The sequence below is a fragment of the Chenopodium album genome, chromosome 2, assembly GCF_948465745.1.
Source record: "Chenopodium album chromosome 2, dcCheAlbu1.1, whole genome shotgun sequence".
In the NCBI taxonomy this organism is placed as follows: domain Eukaryota; kingdom Viridiplantae; phylum Streptophyta; class Magnoliopsida; order Caryophyllales; family Amaranthaceae; genus Chenopodium; species Chenopodium album.
In genome coordinates, this window is record NC_137835.1 from 73,930,127 (window position 1) to 73,948,957 (window position 18,831).

At 34.5% G+C, this 18,831-nt stretch overlaps 2 protein-coding genes across 2 annotated transcripts; one reads left to right on the forward strand and one right to left on the reverse strand.

Annotated features, from left to right (window-relative positions):
• Positions 1-3,411: 3,411 nt before the first annotated feature.
• On the forward strand, positions 3,412-11,504 carry LOC145600597 (glycine--tRNA ligase, mitochondrial 1-like). Its single transcript, XM_081656485.1, has 9 exons — positions 3,412-3,960; positions 4,712-5,094; positions 5,228-5,345; positions 6,484-6,678; positions 6,797-7,021; positions 7,172-7,231; positions 7,343-7,423; positions 7,533-7,938; positions 11,010-11,504. The coding sequence occupies exons 1-9, from the start codon at positions 3,427-3,429 to the stop codon at positions 11,240-11,242; spliced, it is 2,235 nt and encodes a 744-aa protein (XP_081512611.1). The 5' UTR covers positions 3,412-3,426; the 3' UTR covers positions 11,243-11,504.
• Positions 11,505-11,638: 134 nt separating this feature from the next.
• On the reverse strand, positions 11,639-18,358 carry LOC145600602 (floricaula/leafy homolog). The gene is made up of 4 exons (XM_081656492.1): positions 17,920-18,358; positions 16,889-17,172; positions 15,708-16,201; positions 11,639-12,084 (listed from the first exon to the last, which is right to left on the reverse strand). Exons 1-4 carry the CDS (start codon positions 18,264-18,266, stop codon positions 11,716-11,718), a joined length of 1,494 nt encoding a protein of 497 aa, XP_081512618.1. The 5' UTR covers positions 18,267-18,358; the 3' UTR covers positions 11,639-11,715.
• Positions 18,359-18,831: the final 473 nt, after the last annotated feature.

An 18,831-nucleotide genomic window follows, 5' to 3' on the forward strand; every position in this document is an offset into this window, starting at 1 on the left:
TGGGTGGTTAAATATTTTGGTTGGCTTGTTTTTCAATAATGTGAGATACATTTGATCCAATCTCTGCATATAACGCATTTAGGTCCGTTAATAATCAAGATTAAACATGTATGAGCGTGTTTTAGGCCTAATTACTAATTAGACTAGGCTCTAAGATAACTTGGTCTCAAATACGGTTTTAATTTACTTCATAATGCTTTTCGGAGTCCATAAACACTTCAACTTTGATCTAGCATGAAGAACAAGTTTTTGTAACACTATCGCTTTTTTTGCCGAGAGGCCAAAAGTAGGTGTCTATACTTTCTTTTTAAACGCCAAATTGAAGCCTAGTTATTATCATTCTTGGATGGCATACTTTGGGAAAGAACTGCAGGGTATCACAACATAACAGTTTTACTCGGATTCAATGACGATCATCCACTTACTCCAACGAAACAATAGAGGGGAGATTATGTATTTCTAACTAATAAAGGAGATAAAGCGTTTGGGTGCATTTTTCCAATCTTTTGTGGTGTAGAAAGTTGGTCGAGAACAGTTTAAAAGAGCCCATGATCTAGAAAATAGGTGTAAGGTGAACTTTACCCACTTTTCACTTTTGTAATTTAATTTGTTTTTGAGTTCTCAGTTGTCCAAAAAAAAATGACGCCTAGTGCAAGCTTTACCACTAAATATATTCTTGGAGAGAGAATTGTGATTAAAAAGGGAGCTTGGAGGTGAAGATGGTTTGCTAACTCGAATTTGGAAGGACCCTTGGTTTTCAACTTGAGGGGCTTTATAGGTCTAGAACGCATGATGGGGCAAATATGTTCAAAGTGTGTGAACTGATGGTTAATAGAAGATGAAACTCTGTTTTAATATGTGAGATTTTCACTAAATGGAAAGCTTGTTAGCTAGATACATAATATTTTGCTGCCAAATTTTCCAAAAGGGGATGCTTGGTCATGGAAATTGTCAAAAGGGGTGATTTTTCTATAATAAGCGCATATCATGTTGCTATAAAAGAGAATGAGGGAGGGTGACTACTTCCTTTTCTCACTTATAAGGGAATAAGATTTAAAAGTCTCTATGGTGTACTTGTGTTCCTTTGAAATTAAAGTCAGAAACTTTGCATGGCATGCTCTTTCTGTTAGTGAAAATCTTGCTTAGAGAACCATTGAGGTTGATCCAATTTTTCCTAATGTGGTGAAGGAAGGGAGACTATGATGCATCTTTTGCTTTTGTGTAAAGAATAAAAGAGATAAAGTTGGTACCTTTCAATCTTCTCTAAGGTTAGACTTGGCATGTGAGCTGAGAGTGGATCCTCATATAAAGCATGGGTTGAGAGCAAAATTCAGTATTACACATTAAAAGTAAACCGTTTTTAAGGAACAAGGAAAGTAGGGAGCCGCCAACAAGTTTTTAAGGAACTTGTAAACCGTTCACGGATCATAAAAAGGCAACCGCGATAAGGGACAACGATAGGCAACAACGATTGACATGTGAAGGTTACACCCCATTCATAATCCATGAGATTACTAACTCCATTTGGTTCGGAACCACGAAAGAAGGATCGGGGATGATGGTACGAAGTGAGTCATGGAGTCACATTCGCTCGTATTGGCCTCTACTCGATTCTTATAGTGAAAAGTGATTCCTGCGATCTCAAAGGCATGCAAACAAAATATTCAATTTGCTCCAAACTATTATTAAGCTAAATTGGTTGAATATTAATGCAACACATTATTCTAAAATATTGTGATCACTTGATTAAACAACAAGATTAAAAGGATCCTAAACCGGTTGTCCAAGTTATCTTATTAGGCGTGATTTTCAATTACATATTCCCTTTAATATGCAATATGGTGATCAATAAATATAATAGAATATACATTAATATTGGAAGCAATTAAACAATAATAGCGTTAGTCAAATTAAATATAAAATAACCTAATCATGATGCTAGCAACAAGAATAAAAATAAGAGTAATTAAGTGATTAATTACTCACTTTTCGCGTTTCCTTGAATTGCTACATCATGAATAAACTGTTAGTAACTTCAATAAAAATATAAATCAAATGAAAATTAAATTAAATAAATGTATATTTGATTTGGTCTAAACCCTCAGTCAATTATACCTTTCACGCCTTGGTTTAAGTATAGAATTTTGGGTATTGTATGAACTCCTTGGAGTGCTTAATTAGGGGAAGTATTTTGAGAAAATAGGATGGCTAGTATTTAGGCTAAAGAGGGTGAAGATAATGATTTGATGATCAAGCTTGTTGATTGTTTGAAAAAGGGTGATATGACCTCTATTTATAGAGAAAAAAAAAGGGTCGAAGAATTAAGATAAGATAAGAATTCGAATCGGATAAAACTCTTGCGATAGACAGCAGTTTTTGCGGTTTTTGTTTTTATCATATCTTTTGATCCAAAAATCGAAATAAGATGAATAAGATATCGTTGGAAAGATCTTGAAGTCTACTTTCTAACGCAATTAGAATCAGATTAAAATATTTTGCATAATAAAAGATATAGCCGAAATAGTGAGACGGTGTCAGTTTTGGATAGAGTTTGACATTTTATTCATATCTTTTCCGTTATAGCTCGGAATTTATATTATAATATATCATTGGAAAGATAATTTCAAGGGCTATCCAACCATATAAAATTTGAATCAAAACTATGAGGCACGAAAATAATATCTTTCTATCTTTGAATGTCTTTCAATTCGGATAGAAATAGGACTTTAAAAAAAGAGGAGTTTTATTCAATTTCAAACTATTTAATCTTATCTTTTTAAAAAGGATAATTAAGATCTTTTAGAAACTTATAGAAACTTCTAATTAATCCTAATTGGTTTAGAAATTGGATTAAATAATTTGGACCCTCTACATGATCATTGGGTCGTAGGTAAGGTGGGCTTAGGTTCGGTTTGGGCTCAGTTTAATATTTTGGCCATAACTTATTCATTATAACTCGGATTTGGGCTTATAATATATCGTTGGAAAACTCTTTTAAAGCCCCATCCAAATATTCAATCATTAGACCTATATTATGGACCAAAATAAACAGAAATAAACGTTTTTATAAAAAGGACACGAAATGAATGATTTTAAAGGACACGAAATGAATTATTTTGGGTTTAAATGCACGAAAAGAGGAAAATGAGTTATGCTTTGGGGAAATGAGCTAGGAATTGGGTTGGTTTATGAAATGGAAATATGGATTTAAGCACTCCAAGATTAAATACTCAACCCGACCAATAATGACGGTGAAAGATTGTTCATCATTGGATTTGATTTTGGGGAGACATTTTTAGGTGTGTACAGGCTCCCTCGTGCAATAAGGCTTGCGAGGAAGAGCTACATTGATGGGAAATGGAAGGTTTAGGTTAAAACCCCCGTTGACATCACAATAATTCCGTAAAGCTGATTTTAATTTTTTTCATGTATCCTCGTTTGATATTCCTAGAGAACATTTCCAGAAGAGTGGGCTCACTACTTCATCCACTAACAAAACCTCACTCTTTCTCCATTTCACAACTTTCTCTCTCCTCCAAACCCCTAACCACTTTCTCTCTCCTCCGCCATTTCACACCAAAACCTCCATTAATGGATTCCGCTGAAATCTCCCTTCGAAAAGCCCTAGCTGACAAGCAAGCCGCCGTCGATGCTCAGGCGAACACTGTGAGGGAGCTCAAGGGTTCCGCCGCCGCCGATAAGGCCGCCATTAACGCCGCCGTTGAAGGTCTGAAGGGTTTGAAATTGGAGAAGGCTGCGATTGAAGAGGAGCTTCAGGAAATTGTTAAGAGTAATGGTGGTGAGAGTAAAGAGGCGTTTCGACAAGGCGTGATTAATACGCTTGAGAGGAAGTTGTTTTATGTTCCTTCGTTTAAGATCTATGGTGGTGTTGCTGGATTGTATGATTATGGTCCTCCTGGTTGTGCTGTTAAACAGAATGTTCTTGCCTTTTGGCGTCAGGTATCAGAAATTTAATTTCTTGATTTTGTCATGTTTTTGAATTGAAAGTGAATTGTGGAATTAGTTTCGATGAATTGTTTTTGATTGTGATTTGGTTATGATTGAGGTTGATTTGGGTTTTTTTTATGTGGGATTTGAGATTCAAGTTTGAACATTTATGTGTTTGATTGAATTGGAAGTGAATTTTGTAATTAATTGCGATGAATTGATTTTGATTGATTTGGGATTTTGATTTAAGACTGTAATTTGGTTAGGAATGAAGTTGTTGGGTTTGTATGTGGGATTTGAGATTGAAGTTTGAACACTTTTGTGTTTAAATTGGAAGTGAATTGTGTAATTAATTTCGATGAATTTTAAGAATTTTTATGTCTGACACCCTTGTTGCATGTGAGAAACCTCTTGAGAAATTGGATAGTTTTGATTCATATGTAGGTTATTTTCAGTTCACTTCTTAATTTTCTTCTCTCATAAAATATTCAGTTCAGCTCAGTTCAGTCAATCAGAACATGCCCATCAATGTACTGAGGATTATTGTGTTGTGGGATTTTTTTTTAACATTTTTGTAGGGAGATTGGGTGGGTGGCACCAATACCCCAATGTGCTGTGCAATGAGAAAACTAGAATAGATATCATATTTATCCTGTTCTTGCTAATACCATTTACTTTAACCTACTTTTCATATCACTTATGCTCAATACCTCAAACTGGCATGTATTATAGAACTGAATCTTCTATTTTTTTGCACTGCCAGCATTTTGTCATGCAAGAAAACATGTTGGAGGTTGATTGCCCATGTGTGACGCCAGAAGTTGTTCTAAAGGCCTCAGGACACGTGGATAAGTTTACTGACCTTATGGTTAAGGATGAAAAGGCCGGCACATGTTACCGTGCAGACCACTTGATCAAGGATTTCTGCAAGGAGAAACTCGAGAAAGACCTCAGTCTGTCTGCAGAAAAAGTAGCAGAACTCAAACATGTATTGGCTATGCTGGATGATTTCTCTTCTGAAGAGATGGGATCAAAGATAAAGGAGTATGGCATAACTGCTCCTGATACGAAAAATCCTCTTTCTGATCCATATCCATTTAATTTGATGTTTCAGACCTCAATAGGTCCTTCCGGCGTGAGCCCTGGGTAGGTTTGTTTGTCAATACCTTAAAACATAAGTTGGCTGATTTTGTCTGCCCCTTCCTATGGTGAATCAATGGCCTTTTCTTTTTATATTTTTATTTATTTTTTATTTTTGCTTTTATGCCTTTACTTGTAGGTTTATGCGACCAGAGACGGCCCAAGGTATTTTTGTGAACTTCAAGGACCTGTACTATTACAATGGCAATAAGCTTCCTTTTGCTGCTGCCCAAATTGGTCAAGCCTTTAGAAATGAGGTCTGTAATTTTCATTGTTTCTCTGTGAAATTAAGTTGCTAATTGACCTGTCTACCATATTGATTTGGAGTCAAGTAGATTCAGTTTGGGTCAGTGTGTGTTGAACGCTTATATAAAACCTTGCATATCTGCCCGATCAAATTATTAAAAGTCTATGTGCTATGGTGGGCTTGTATGACTTGACTGTAATGTCTGTAGAATTTAGTGTGGGTTTTCAATTGTATCTTAACTTAATGGACATATGGATTGCTCATTTGGGTTTTGGCTTTGAGGCATATATCACAATTATTTCAACTTTTAAGCATATCTTGTTGTGGTAAATGCAATTCTTCCAGAATTTCATCCTGTGTATTAGGGCATTTTATTTTACTAATAGGATCTATGTTACTCGGACATGCCATTTTTGGCCTCATACCCGGGTCAGTACGACCCGACACGGACCCGGGTATGAAATCCGTTCCGGACACTACGTTTGGCTCTCGGGTATGGCATAGTTGTCTTGGAGCTTCAAAAATAGCAGGGAAGAGGTTGAAGGTGGAGCTTGGAGCTTCAAAAATGGCGAACAGTAACATTCAACAGAGGAGAGAGGAGAGAGAAATAAAAAATGAATGGTGGAGTCTTTTATTGGACCCACACTCAACTTTCTCTTTTTACAAAAATTTCAACATATGCTTTTAAAATTTGGCAATATCAATAAGAGTTTTGGCAGTATTAGACTATTATATTAGGTACTTAGGTAGTAGACTAGTAGTAGTACTACTTTTCGTTAAAAAAAAATGTAGTAGTAATGTATAGAGTACATTATACAGTCTAATTTAAAATAAAAATTGCTAATTTTTTTATGGGGACTTGCTACGAGTATCCTATTTTTTTTCTTTTATTGCCGTATCCGTACCCGAGTCCAAAGTTAGGATGGTGTCCCCGTGTCCTAAATTTTTGAAAATGACGAATCGGACACTCGGATCCGTACCAATATCGGATACCTGTACCCGTGTCAATGTAACATAGAATAGGATAGTGGTAAAATTGGAATCAACGGAGAAAACAGACGGGGAAAGGGTAAAGTGCAATTTTCACTTCATTTTTATCCTGTTTCTCTGAAATCATAATATCTTATTATCATAATTTTGTGTTTCAGATCTCTCCAAGACAAGGTCTTCTTAGGGTTCGTGAGTTTACGCTGGCAGAAATTGAACATTTTGTGGATCCCCAAGATAAGTCTCATCGGAAATTTCCTGAAGTTGCAAATTTGGAGTTTTTGATGTTTCCAAGGGAGCTGCAGGTATCTGGGCAATCTGCAAAGAAGATGGTTCTTGGTGAAGCAGTTAGCAAGGTTAGTTTATGTTCATGTTCTGATGTGTTTACTCATTTATGATTCCTCTGAGTGCACTCTGAGACTCTGAGTAACGTCATTATATTTCTTGCTGATGTGTTATGTCCTTGTTATACAGGGAACTATCAACAATGAAACTTTGGGTTATTTTATCGGGAGAGTTTACATTTTCCTCACCAGCCTTGGAATTGACAAAGAACGATTGCGATTCCGTCAGCATCTTGCTAATGAGATGGCTCATTATGCCGCTGATTGTTGGGATGCTGAGATTGAATGCTCATATGGCTGGATTGAGTGTGTTGGCATTGCTGATAGATCTGCATATGATTTGCGTGCTCACACGGTAAGGTTTTGTTAGTAAATCTTATGTTGATTTTATGCAGCTAATACATCCTTTTCTTTTGATGTAATCTTAAAACATTGTTGTACATTTACTTGAAAAAAGGGATATCAGTGAAGTCCATGAACTTACAAGTTTTATAAATTTGTTTAGGATAAAAGTGGTGTAGCTCTTGTGGCTCATGAGAAATATGCAGAACCAAAAGAAGTAGAGGTAATACCACTTTCCTCTCTTTCTATAGATTTTTCTTCTTATTTCATGTCTGTTTATTAAGTGTATGGTAATGGCCAACTGTGTTGATGTACGTATGTGATATTCTTTCAGAAAATTATTATCACCCCAGTGAAAAAGGAACTTGGCCTTGCATTCAAGGGTAATCAAAAGATGGTGGTTGAAGCATTGGAGGTAATAGTTAAAAATATATTCCTTCATATCGCTCTACATTGAGACTGTAACTGGTTACTTCACTATAGTGGAATGCATATTTAAATTTGCTCTGGTTCGAATCATGCAGGCCATGGATGAAAAAGAAGCTATGGAAATGAAGGCCAACTTGGAGTCTAAGGGTGAAGTGGAATTTAATGTTTGCACTCTTGGGAAGAATGTGACAATAACAAACAAGATGGTAACTATCAAGAAGGAGAAGAAGAAGGAACATCAGAGGGTTTTTACGCCATCAGTTATTGAACCATCTTTTGGCATTGGGCGAATTATTTACTGTTTATATGAGCATTCTTTCTATACCAGGCAAAGCAAAGGTGGGGATGAGCAATTGAATGTCTTCCGTTTCCCTCCGCTTGTGGCTCCAATCAAATGTACTGTGTTTCCCCTGGTTCAAAATCAGCAGTATGAGGAAGTCGCTGCACAAATTGTTAAGTCATTGGCGGCGGCTGGTATCTCGCATAAAATTGACACCACAGGTACTTTTTTCATCCTTCATTGAAAATCTTTGGCCAATAATGGATTTGAAAGTTTAATTTCTTTCTACTTGGAAAAGGAATGATGACATTTTTACTGTTTGTGTTTATATGATTCATAGAAGCTCTTTGTTTTTTTTAATGAAATTCATTGCATGCTGAAACAATACTACATTGGTAAATTTGGACTACCTTCAACTAAAAATAATAGGGAGATGAGCCAATATTTGAGTTTTGTATGTGTCACTGTAGTTCCTTTCTTTTTCAAATTTATCCCATGTGAAACAACTACAACATGGGTAAATTTGAATATCTTTTAACTGAAATAACATCATTTTTTTATTGGTCATAGGTCACTTGTTTAGACTTGTCAAAAGTAGTGACAGCTAATTTGTGAAAATAAAAATTTAGATTTATCTTCAGAAAGTTTTACAAGATTATAAATAAATAATCATTATTTACTACTATTATACTAGCTCTGTTTTTTTTTTTTTTTTTTTTTTTTTAATACTTGAAACACTGTTTTTTTTTTTTTTTTTTGGGCACGGAGGTAGTAACATGTTGCGAACAGTGCAAAAAGTCAATGTTGCGAGTAATTTGGGATGGAGAGAGTAACAGGTTTCCTTATGGGAATGTGTGTCACTAGAGAAAAAAAAAAGAGAGGAGGTTTAAGGAAAGTAGGTAACTTGGAAGAAAACAGAGGGAGTAAAGGATTTTTTTTTGGGTATTGTTAAATGTAATTTTGCTTAATTATAGGCTGAACAACAAGCCTGATGGCTGATTCCAAACATATGTAACTAAAAAAAAAAAAAACAGTTTCAACAAACATACACCCCTAAAACCTCAGGGGTTGTTGGTTCAAGCAATTTAGGCATAATTGTACATGGGTCTAGAATGGGTAAACCCCATACCTTCTGTTTGTGTAAGAAAATTTCAAACCCATACCCCAGACCCATAAGGTATGGGTTTTAAAAACCCAAAAGGGGAGGTGGGTATGGCTCATACCAACCACAATGTATTAAATAATAGCAAAAATTCATACCCTTACAATAACCAAACATAAGGTATTTAGAATCAAGTTCAACCCTATCCCCATACCAGTTTGGTTTTATTCCTAATTCCAATCCTATACCATTAAGTGAACCAAATACTACTTGAATTTCTAAGACCCTATTTACTTGTATATAACTATATATCTCCAAGATGTTTTGAGCAATCAGTCCTTGCTATCATAAAATGGATCAAAGCTCTAAAATCTGGTAGTCAGTCAAAAGGAAAGTGGAATTTTAAGTATCAATCAATCAATCAAAGCCTTAATCCCATAAGTGGATGATAATTCCACTTTCGAGAGGTGGATTCTCTCCTAATATGAGCTTTCAAGAGGCTTACTCTCTCCCAATAACATAACCTCAACAATATTCAACATGATGATTATTCCTCCTAATGAGGTCTATTTATAGAAAATACCCCATAACAAACCTCTAGCTTATTTCCCAAGTTACTACTAATAAACTATGACTAATGTGCCCTTCCCCTAAATATTGATTCCTTGCATAGTACCATAAAGATATATTTCTCCCCTTCTAGGAGAACCATATGAGGCCACTACCTTGGTCTGTAGCACCTAATCACCGATTTTCGTGCCTAAAACTCAAGATAAGCTTTTGACTTTTTTTTAAATCCTCGTTCTTACACTTTCTCATTTTCTTTCCGTCCATGTCATCCCCCCCCTCCCCCCCAAAAAAAAAAAAAAAATGTCTTTTACATAATTCCAACAAGGCTATTCAGGGAGATGATAAAAGAGAGGAAAAGAGGGGGGGGGGGGGGATTTAGGAAGCATGACTACTTTACCTGAAAACTGCAAGGCAACAATAAAAGAAATTGCTTTTTGTTAAAACCTCGTTAGCTAACATTGCATTCCGATAAAGTTAGAGTTGCTGTTCCAGAATGATGTTAGCCCCGCAAAGCAGAGATCGAGAAAATTGAGGTATCAAGAGGGAGATTAAGGTATAGGTTTGCTGGTTCTATTATGACCTTGGTGGTGGTGGATTTAAGGGCTGTAGAAATGGACTTGTGATGGTGGTTTGTTGAGACCCAAAACAAAGAGCATAGAGGATGAGAGCTTGAAAGTTTCAGATTCAGTTTATATGTACTTGGTAATTTAGTGTAGGGTTTTTTTTTTTTTTTTTTTTTTTTTTTTTTTTTTTTTTTCCCTCCTGGGGGGCTTACATAATCAATCATTGTATGGTGAGTAAGTGCTTTATTGTAGATGTATAAGTTGAATAGTTGATGAGGTCAATTCTTACTAGCTAAGGGAATGAGTTGAATGAGATTAGCAGAGATTGTGGGAAAAAAATTGGATAAAATCTGAGAATGCTTGAGCTTATGGTCTAATTATGAAGTGGGTTTTGAAAGAATTGTTGCTAAAGGTGAAGCTTTAGTGGTAGAAAATGGTTTAGGGAGGAAAGAAGAAGTGACAGCAAAGGAAAGAAACGAATGGCAGGAGAAGGAAAGAAAGGAATGACAGAAAATCACAATTTTGGTTCATGTCCTGGTAATGAAAATGATGTGTGGTTACTGCCCATGTTGTGGTTGTCAATGTGCGTTTTATTTCAATGTCTTTTAGGATTTGATCGTGAGTTGATCCGTGTTGTTTTTAGAGGTGATTCTTGCTTATAACAGTTGCATTCACTTGAGAAAATTCGTTTCGTAACCTGAGTAAATTTTTTAACTTCCCAAAACCTGGTATTCCAGGAGGTTTTAAGATCATAGTGCTTGTTTGGATCACATGGCAATATGAGATTCAATTTTCTATGGGAAACTCTATTTCATGGAAAGCCACTTCTATTCGTTTTACAGTTTTTAAGATTTGTCCTTGACATTTATGTAAATCTTGGTTGAGAGGTGGAAGTCTTTTATCTGCTTTGCCTGTTTTATGAAAATCTCACCATATAGGCAGGGCTCATAGAAGTTGCATCCTTACTAAACCTTAGATTGTGTCTGCCCCATTTTGGCACATAAAGACTAAGAGTATCAGCATCAGTAGCTTACCAACCACCGACATACTTTTGCAGGTACATCGATAGGCAAGCGTTATGCAAGGACCGATGAACTTGGAGTACCCTTTGCAATTACTGTTGATTCAGAAAACTCTGTCACTGTTCGGGAAAGAGACAGCAAGCAACAGATTCGGGTCAATGTTAATGAGGTCTCATCCGTTATTAAAGAGGTGACTGATGGTCAGAGCACCTGGGCAGATGTGCAATGGAGATATCCATCTCATTCATCTGCATCCGCTGATGAGTAAGAAGAGCTTCTGAAGAAAGAGTTGTTTACAGAGGCGAGGATTGAAAATTATGCTATTTAACTGTACACGATCATGATGCCAGACGTGCTGACAGCCATTTTCTCTTTAGATAATTTATCATTTTGTCAGAATGTATGTTTGATTCTTGTTCTAAATTAGACAATTTGGATATATTTGCATTCAAATTGATCTCAGTAACATACTCTTAGCAGCTGAAATTGCAACTTCTATGAATTTTACATCTAGAGCATCTCATTTGTTACTTGGGTCTCTTTTAACAAAAATTTGCCTCCCTTGATTTTATGAAAAACTTAACCATTCATGTAAACCGGTAGGATTCAGCAAATTTCAGGGAGATAAATCGATAAGCCCTAGTAATCAGCAGAATGAGTGAGAAGGATTTTCAAGTTCTGAACCATACATGATCCGATTCCACAAAAATTACAAGAAATAGCACAACTACAAAAGACTACCTAGAAAGGAAGATGGTGTGGCCCAGCACCAGCAGAGATGGAGTTGCTTGTGTTACTAGAGCTGCGCTCAGCGTGGCAAAGCTGGCGGAGCTTGGTAGGGACATACCAAATGGAGAGGCGTGGGTGAGAGTTGAAGATGGCATCAATATCCCATCCTTGGCGTGCAGCGATTGCAACAAGGGGCTTGTAACAGGCCTGCCTCCAGGCACCTACGTTTTCTCCTCTCTCCTTGAAAGCTCGTCTCAGGGCGTTGGATGTCTCCTCATCTAGGCAGTGGAGAGCGTAGCAATGCACATAGTGCCTCATTTTGGGTTTGTTGATGTACGTTGCTCCTGCTTTCTTCGCAAATCTGAATACCTGGTTGGTTACCTGTGTTTTTATAATTTTCTTTTTGAGTTAGTTATCCTTGGTCAGTACTCAGAACAGAACTATGCAGTAATGCAATTGTTAAATTGGATACATCAGAAACTTCAATCCCTTTTCAAACTAAGAACACTCATTATGTATAGGGTTTAAAGAATAGGCAATTTTTACCTCTATTTCGTAGGGAACTAAAGGGATTTCGAAAGTGTACTATCAACATTTCAGGATTTGTAGCCTTTTTTTTTATATATATCTAATAACTAATTTCTGGTCCGGGCAGTCATAATATGTTTATTATAAATGAGCTTTTATAATAAAAATTATGTGATAACTATAAATATAGATTAAATTAGTTACATTATTATTATTTTTTTTTAATAGCATTAACTTTAGTACTCGCACTATTTAAGTTTATTTTTCTAATCTTTATTGAACATCAAAATATATTATCCAATATCTAGTAACTAAGATCATTAATTTGCTTCGTTTGACTTCAGGTTCATAAGTATGATTACCTCTTTTTAACAAAACATTATAGACATGAAATGTGTCATTGGATTAGTGGTTGACCTTAAAGTATATAAGGTCATAGGTTCGAACATTAATACTAACAATTTATTATTTTAATTTAATGAATTACAATAATCGACGACATGATGCCACATCATTTGCCTAGTCATGATGACACGTGGCGGACGCATGTATTCCCATTGAGTTTTAATAATAATAATAATAATAATAATTTGGTATGGACTCATATTTGTGAAACAATTTTCATTTGTTAGATATTTAAAAAAAAAAAAATACTACGTACAATAAATAAAGACCAATATTTTTATTTTATACAAACGTGGGTAAAGAACCCAAAACATAAAAAAGATTGTTAAGCCACATATATATAATGTATTTAGTTTCTTAATGGGCTATGCTTCGGCCTTTTATAGGTTGTATATATACTTTTACAGAGAAATACAAACCAAGAATTCACATTCTTGACATGGTATTAGAGTAGGTTAACCCTAAATACTGAAATTTTATTTTATTTGTGTTTTATCTTTAGGATTGTTAATTTGCTCGCGATAGCAAAACATGTAATATAACGTTTTATAGAATTAAAAATAACAAAACATATGTTATCCAAGTATTGTTATTACTACCCTGTTTTATATAATTTGCCATGATTAAATATTTTGTTTTCATATTTTGTGTGAAACTGTTTCAAATAATTTAAACCTCTATACTCAAGTAGTATAATTAATATTATGATTGTTATTGAAAATGATGTAAGAGATAAACAGGGAAAGCACAGTGCTTTTAAGGTAAAAATTCAAGGCAGCAATGATAAATTGATCAAGATCAGAGTAGTCAGTAGGTAAAAGACAAAGAAAAATGATAAGAGGAAGTAGTAGTACAACTCAAGTAATTAAAGAAGATGAATAAAACAGTAGCCAGTTTTTTTGGAAGGATACACGGAGAGAGCGACGAAATGATGTTAGCACTGTAGCCTGTGTAGCCCTCACTCATCCATCTATCCCCTGCTTGAGTGCTTTCCCTTCTGTTGCTATTTTCGAGACATACCTTTTCCCTTTTTCTCCTCTTCTTTACATTCAACTTACTCTCTTCGTGTTTATTTTTTAACGGTAAGGAGAAGGAATCTGATCGAACCTCAACCCTCACGGTTTTATTGGTGCAGGTTAAACACTTTAAGAGCGATGGAGAAGGGTAAGGGATCCCCATCCTCAAAGTGCCTCTAATGGGGATTGAACTCCCAACCTTAAAATTAGAAGGTACAATTCTTACCACTAGACCAAGCTTAGCTTGATAGTGTTTTTTTTTTTTTTTTTTTTGTTGATTGGTTATGCTTTCATCCCTTTTTTCTCATAAACAAGTTACTGAGTACAGCGTATTATTATTGGATAGAGGGAGTAGCACCTTTACTATGCTCTGTATATATCGATATATCCCTAAATACCTAATAGTTTATTTACAAAGTATTAAAATTAGAATTAATCAAAATTATGATATTTTTGGTGATTTGTTACTCTATTAAGGTATGCCAATAGAGTCAAACTCTTAACATATCTTACTTTTTTTTTATTATTTTTTTTAATTTAGGAATTAACATATCTTACTTAACAAAATGAGGTTTATTCAGATGATTTATTGCTAGGTAGTTTGTTTAATGATTTAATATTTTCTCTAAGGTGTTAATATCAAATTAAGGCTCATTTTCATTTGCAAAAGGCTTAGAGAATTAGGTTGAGTCCAACAAAAATAAAATTTAGGGTAAGTCAAATTATAAACATGTTGGTAATTTAGCTTATTTTTATGTGTGAAAAAAATCCAAAAACCTTAATTTATTTATTTTAATAATTTGAGGAAGGACGATGTACTGTGAACAGAGAAACAATGACAATGAGTTGTCAAAGGCATACATTGACACCTCTTCTGATTAATTTCATCCTCTCCTTGGTTCCCCACAATTGACTCAATCTTAAAAAGTCTTTTTAACAAATTAATTTTCGTACTTCTCACTGGACACCTGTCGACCTAATACTGGATTATTATTATATATATATTTTTAATAATATCCTCTCTTTGAATACCATTCATATAATTTCTCACTCCCCTTTTGGACTACTAGTACATCTTTGTTGCCATTGCTTCAAACAAAACAAACATTGAAATTTCCCTTTCTACCCCAATCTTATTATTTGTACTCTAGACAATAGTACAATACGGAATTATGGATAATTTTTTATTAAAAAAAAAAATATTTGGGTAGGTTCTTTATAATAAATGGGTAGGTTTTGTGTTATTATAAACCTACTAGGTATTTATAGTTTGTTCTATTATGGAAATGAAAATGTTTATGAAGGAAAATTTAGTGCATTGATGTATTATTGTCGGACTTTATAGTAACCTTGCAAATGTCTTTTAGGGGAGTACATATTATTCATTACTCTATAACCCTAAATACGGAGTAACAAGTAGCCCTAGTAGCATTTCTACCACTATTTGCACCTTATACGATTAAAAAAAAAAAAAAACCTAATTGCGTCACAGAATAATTACTTAAAAAGGAGGTTTTAATTTGTACTTAAATTCTAAAGAGAATTTATTTATTTGGTCATACACTTTTGGAATAAGATGATAGAAAAGGATAATATGATAAGACAATGCAACCCAATAATGTAGGTACATATTGAAAGTACTTCAATTTGTTTATTTTTTGGGAAAGCCGGGTAAAACACCTAGTTTGGCAAACAACTTTATGTTGATAATCTAGCTTTTTTTTTTAATGGAATACTCTCTCACTTTCAAATCCATATCAATAAAATTTGTTGCTTCCATAGATAGAAAGAATTATACTCCACACTTGTTAAGAATTTCACCGATTTTAACATCAAGTACCATGCAAATTCCAATAAAAATTAAAGCTAGCTAAAATAAAAATTTATGTAAAAATATTAGAAAAAAACATGCAATGTAATTTGATTATTAATATATACCATGTTGTTTAAGCTTTAAAGTGACAAATAAAGAATCAAATGTAACCAACAATTAGCAAAATAATAACCTCTTAATTAACATAAAAGATGATTGATTAGAGATTATAGATAATGTACCTTAGTAGGGCATTTTTCACCACGTTCCTTAGCAATGTTTTGAACTTGATGCAAAAAATCACGGCATTGCTCATACAAATGGAACAAATAATCCAATCCATTCTTCTTCCCTCGCGCTACTTCTCCCGGCTCAGTTACAATGAAAGGGTGCTCCCTTTGCCTTTCAGTAACACCGCCAATGCCACCACCTCCGCCACCATCCTCATCATCGTCCACCTCCTCCTCGTCCAAGTCGTCATCTATATTACTATTGTTGTTATGATGGTTCCCAATCATCCTACTAGGCTCTTGCCCTATTAATTTCCTATTAGTAGTTGTTAAGGTCATCATGTTATGGACCGTGTTTCTTGCTTGAAGATGTTGTTGTTTCCTGTGCTTCTTTCTTTGTTGATGATCCTGATGATCTGTGTGTGTAGGTGGTGCTCCCACCATTTCCCAGTTTCCGCCGCCACTTCCGACTACCTCTTTCTCGTGTACTCCTTCCTCTGATAGTCCTGTAGTCAATACAATGAAAGTGTCAAGTTTTTGTGCTCTAAAGATTCTAAATTTTGATCACTTTTATTTTCCAAAGATATATACTAGTATTAACATTAGCTTGTGGTAAGTGTATGATACTCTTTATTTATTTTATTTTTTAGAAAACATGAAATTTCATTGATAAAATACTCTGTAATATATACAACAGAATACGAGTTTAACTGAGTAATATATATACCCTTCTACGGGTTAATTAAGATACTTCATTGCACATATATGAAGAATTGGTGAATTTTATGAGTACTACTGTACTAGTAGATGTATTGGTGTAATAAACTAATAACAAGATATTGAATTCAATAAACTACAATGTTTTGATGATATAAATACTAACATAACATGCAATGTTGCATTTATATATGGTATTGAATAATGATCAACTTAATAAAGCTAGAAAAAGTAAAAATTTAAAAGGACTTTTATATAATCATGAATCTAGGGACTATTATTATGTGATATATTTTTGTTTGAGGTACAATTTAACAACAAAATGATTCCATAATATTCAATATGAATAAATACATAAAGTACCATATACATACATTTATCTAATTATTAACTATTGAACTAAATTAAGAGGTAATTAAGGGCTTTCTAATTTTGTAGGAATACTTAGCTTTTAAGCTTCATTAAGATTTCATTACCTTCTTGGGAGAGGGTATCAAGAGGGTGGTGGGACGAGTCGGGTGGTGGTGTGTTGGAGAGGCTCATGTGGTTGTGACGATGGCGGCGAGACTCCTCAAGGTCCTCAGTACGGCGTCTCTCAGCACGGATAGCGGCTTTAATACCGTAACGCTCCCCAACAAGAAGGTCCCAACGGAAGAGATGAGAAAGGCTGTTCATCATCTCATCCACCTCTTCTTCCTTCATGTCTACTAGTGTGTTCACCGTGAACCCCATCTCGGCTATTTTCGCCGCGGTGTAGTACCTTAATAATCAATCCAACACCCCAACATTAGGACCCAAAAATAAAAAAAAAAATGAACATTTTAGGGAAGTATGTGAAAATAAAGATGGTAATAAGTTACTTTCATAGCACAAGGTTACTTTTATTTATTAAGGAGTGGTTGTTTTTGGCTAACTTAGCTAGTATAGTCTTGAGGTGGTATGTAATAATTAGGATCAAATCTCGTCTATATAAACTACTCAGTATCATTGTCAATACTTGATATGATTCCAAACTCCAAATAATTTTGACTATTCAAAATCATTCTACAAAATTTTGATTTGTGACATTTTTTTAGGAAAAAAGAACTGTTGTATTAAAAATACAACTATTTCCTAAAAATTACTACAAACAAATATGTATGTAGATATATTTTTTTATTTTTTCAGGAATGCATATACATAATTACATATATGAACATTTTTCATATAATTCTTCTTTATTTATTTATTTATCAAAATTTGGATTTATTTTTGAGAGTTTTCGATATGGAGATTATGCATCATTAAAAAATAGATATTCATCTTTCTAAAAAAAAAAAAAAAATTCATATAATTTAGTAATGAATTTATCATAAATTAATACAAATACAGCTTAATAATTAAAAACCTATTCATTTCATTTTTATTTTAAAAATATATACTAGTATACTGTTTGCATATTAATTTGTGGAGGGGGTTGAAACTTGAAAAAAAAAATTTAGTACAAGTACTTGATGTTTGTGTCTACCTTATACCGTACGCTTGGAATAACTCTTCCAATCCACCAGAACCTGAACTTGCTCCTGTTCCTGCATTAGCAGCAGCAGCAGCACTTCCTGGAATTCCCATCGCAAAACCCTGCATACTCATTCCCACTCCGACTCCCATTCCCATTCCCATCCCCATTCCGACCCCCGGGATCCCTACAGGGGGCTCCCTCATCCCTATCAGCCCTCGAGCAAAGTACGGCGGAAGCGTCGAGGTTGCCACTTGTGCCGTGCTTTGCTGAGGAGCACCTGCGGCCGATGCGGCCGCAAGGGTGCTCCTTGGGTAATCCCACTTGAATAGGCTTGCTGTGAATGGGTCTTGATCCATTATTAATATTTTTTGGTGGGGAAATAAATGAAGTGTTTTTTAGGACTAAAAAAAGGAGGGTATGAGAAGGAATGATAAGGTGAGATTTTGTGTTTGTGTTTGGTCTAGTTGGGGTAACTGTGAGAAAGTTTTGAGTACTTGGATGAATTTGCTTATGTATTTATAAATACTAATTTGGGGAGGGTTTTGCTTTTGCTACATTGAAAAGATTTCTTGTTGGAAATAAATAAAAAAAAAAAAAAAGTGTAGGTTTTGGCTTTATTATACTTCCCAAACAAAGCCTATATTTTGCAATTATATTTTTATTGGTCCCGCCACAACATCATCCATATAGACCATATTGGTACTACTCTATTCATCAATGCACAATTAAAACAATTGTACTTTGAGTTAACTATAACAATCCAACATGATTATGTTTTTTCATTTTACTGAGTAATAAAAATTAATAATAAAGGATGATCTAATTAGAATACTTATGTGAATAATGTCAATTTTTAAGTCAACATTATATAATACAATGAAAAAAATTACTTGTAGTTTGCAATTATTTTGTTGCCGTGAA

What these genes read in the sequence shown, in the direction of transcription:
- LOC145600597 (XM_081656485.1), top strand. Translation starts at nt 3,427, where the DNA reads ATGTATCCTCGTTTGATATTCCTAGAGAACATTTCCAGAAGAGTGGGC. An exon ending in GTCAAGCCTTTAGAAATGAG is followed by an intron (nt 5,346 to 6,483) that starts GTCTGTAATTTT and finishes TTTGTGTTTCAG; the next exon opens with ATCTCTCCAAGACAAGGTCT. An exon ending in CAGAACCAAAAGAAGTAGAG is followed by an intron (nt 7,232 to 7,342) that starts GTAATACCACTT and finishes ATATTCTTTCAG; the next exon opens with AAAATTATTATCACCCCAGT.
- LOC145600602 (XM_081656492.1), bottom strand. Translation starts at nt 18,266, where the DNA reads ATGGATCAAGACCCATTCACAGCAAGCCTATTCAAGTGGGATTACCCA. An exon ending in TTCCAAGCGTACGGTATAAG is followed by an intron (nt 17,173 to 17,919) that starts GTAGACACAAAC and finishes TTGATTATTAAG; the next exon opens with GTACTACACCGCGGCGAAAA. An exon ending in TGATACCCTCTCCCAAGAAG is followed by an intron (nt 16,202 to 16,888) that starts GTAATGAAATCT and finishes TATTGACTACAG; the next exon opens with GACTATCAGAGGAAGGAGTA.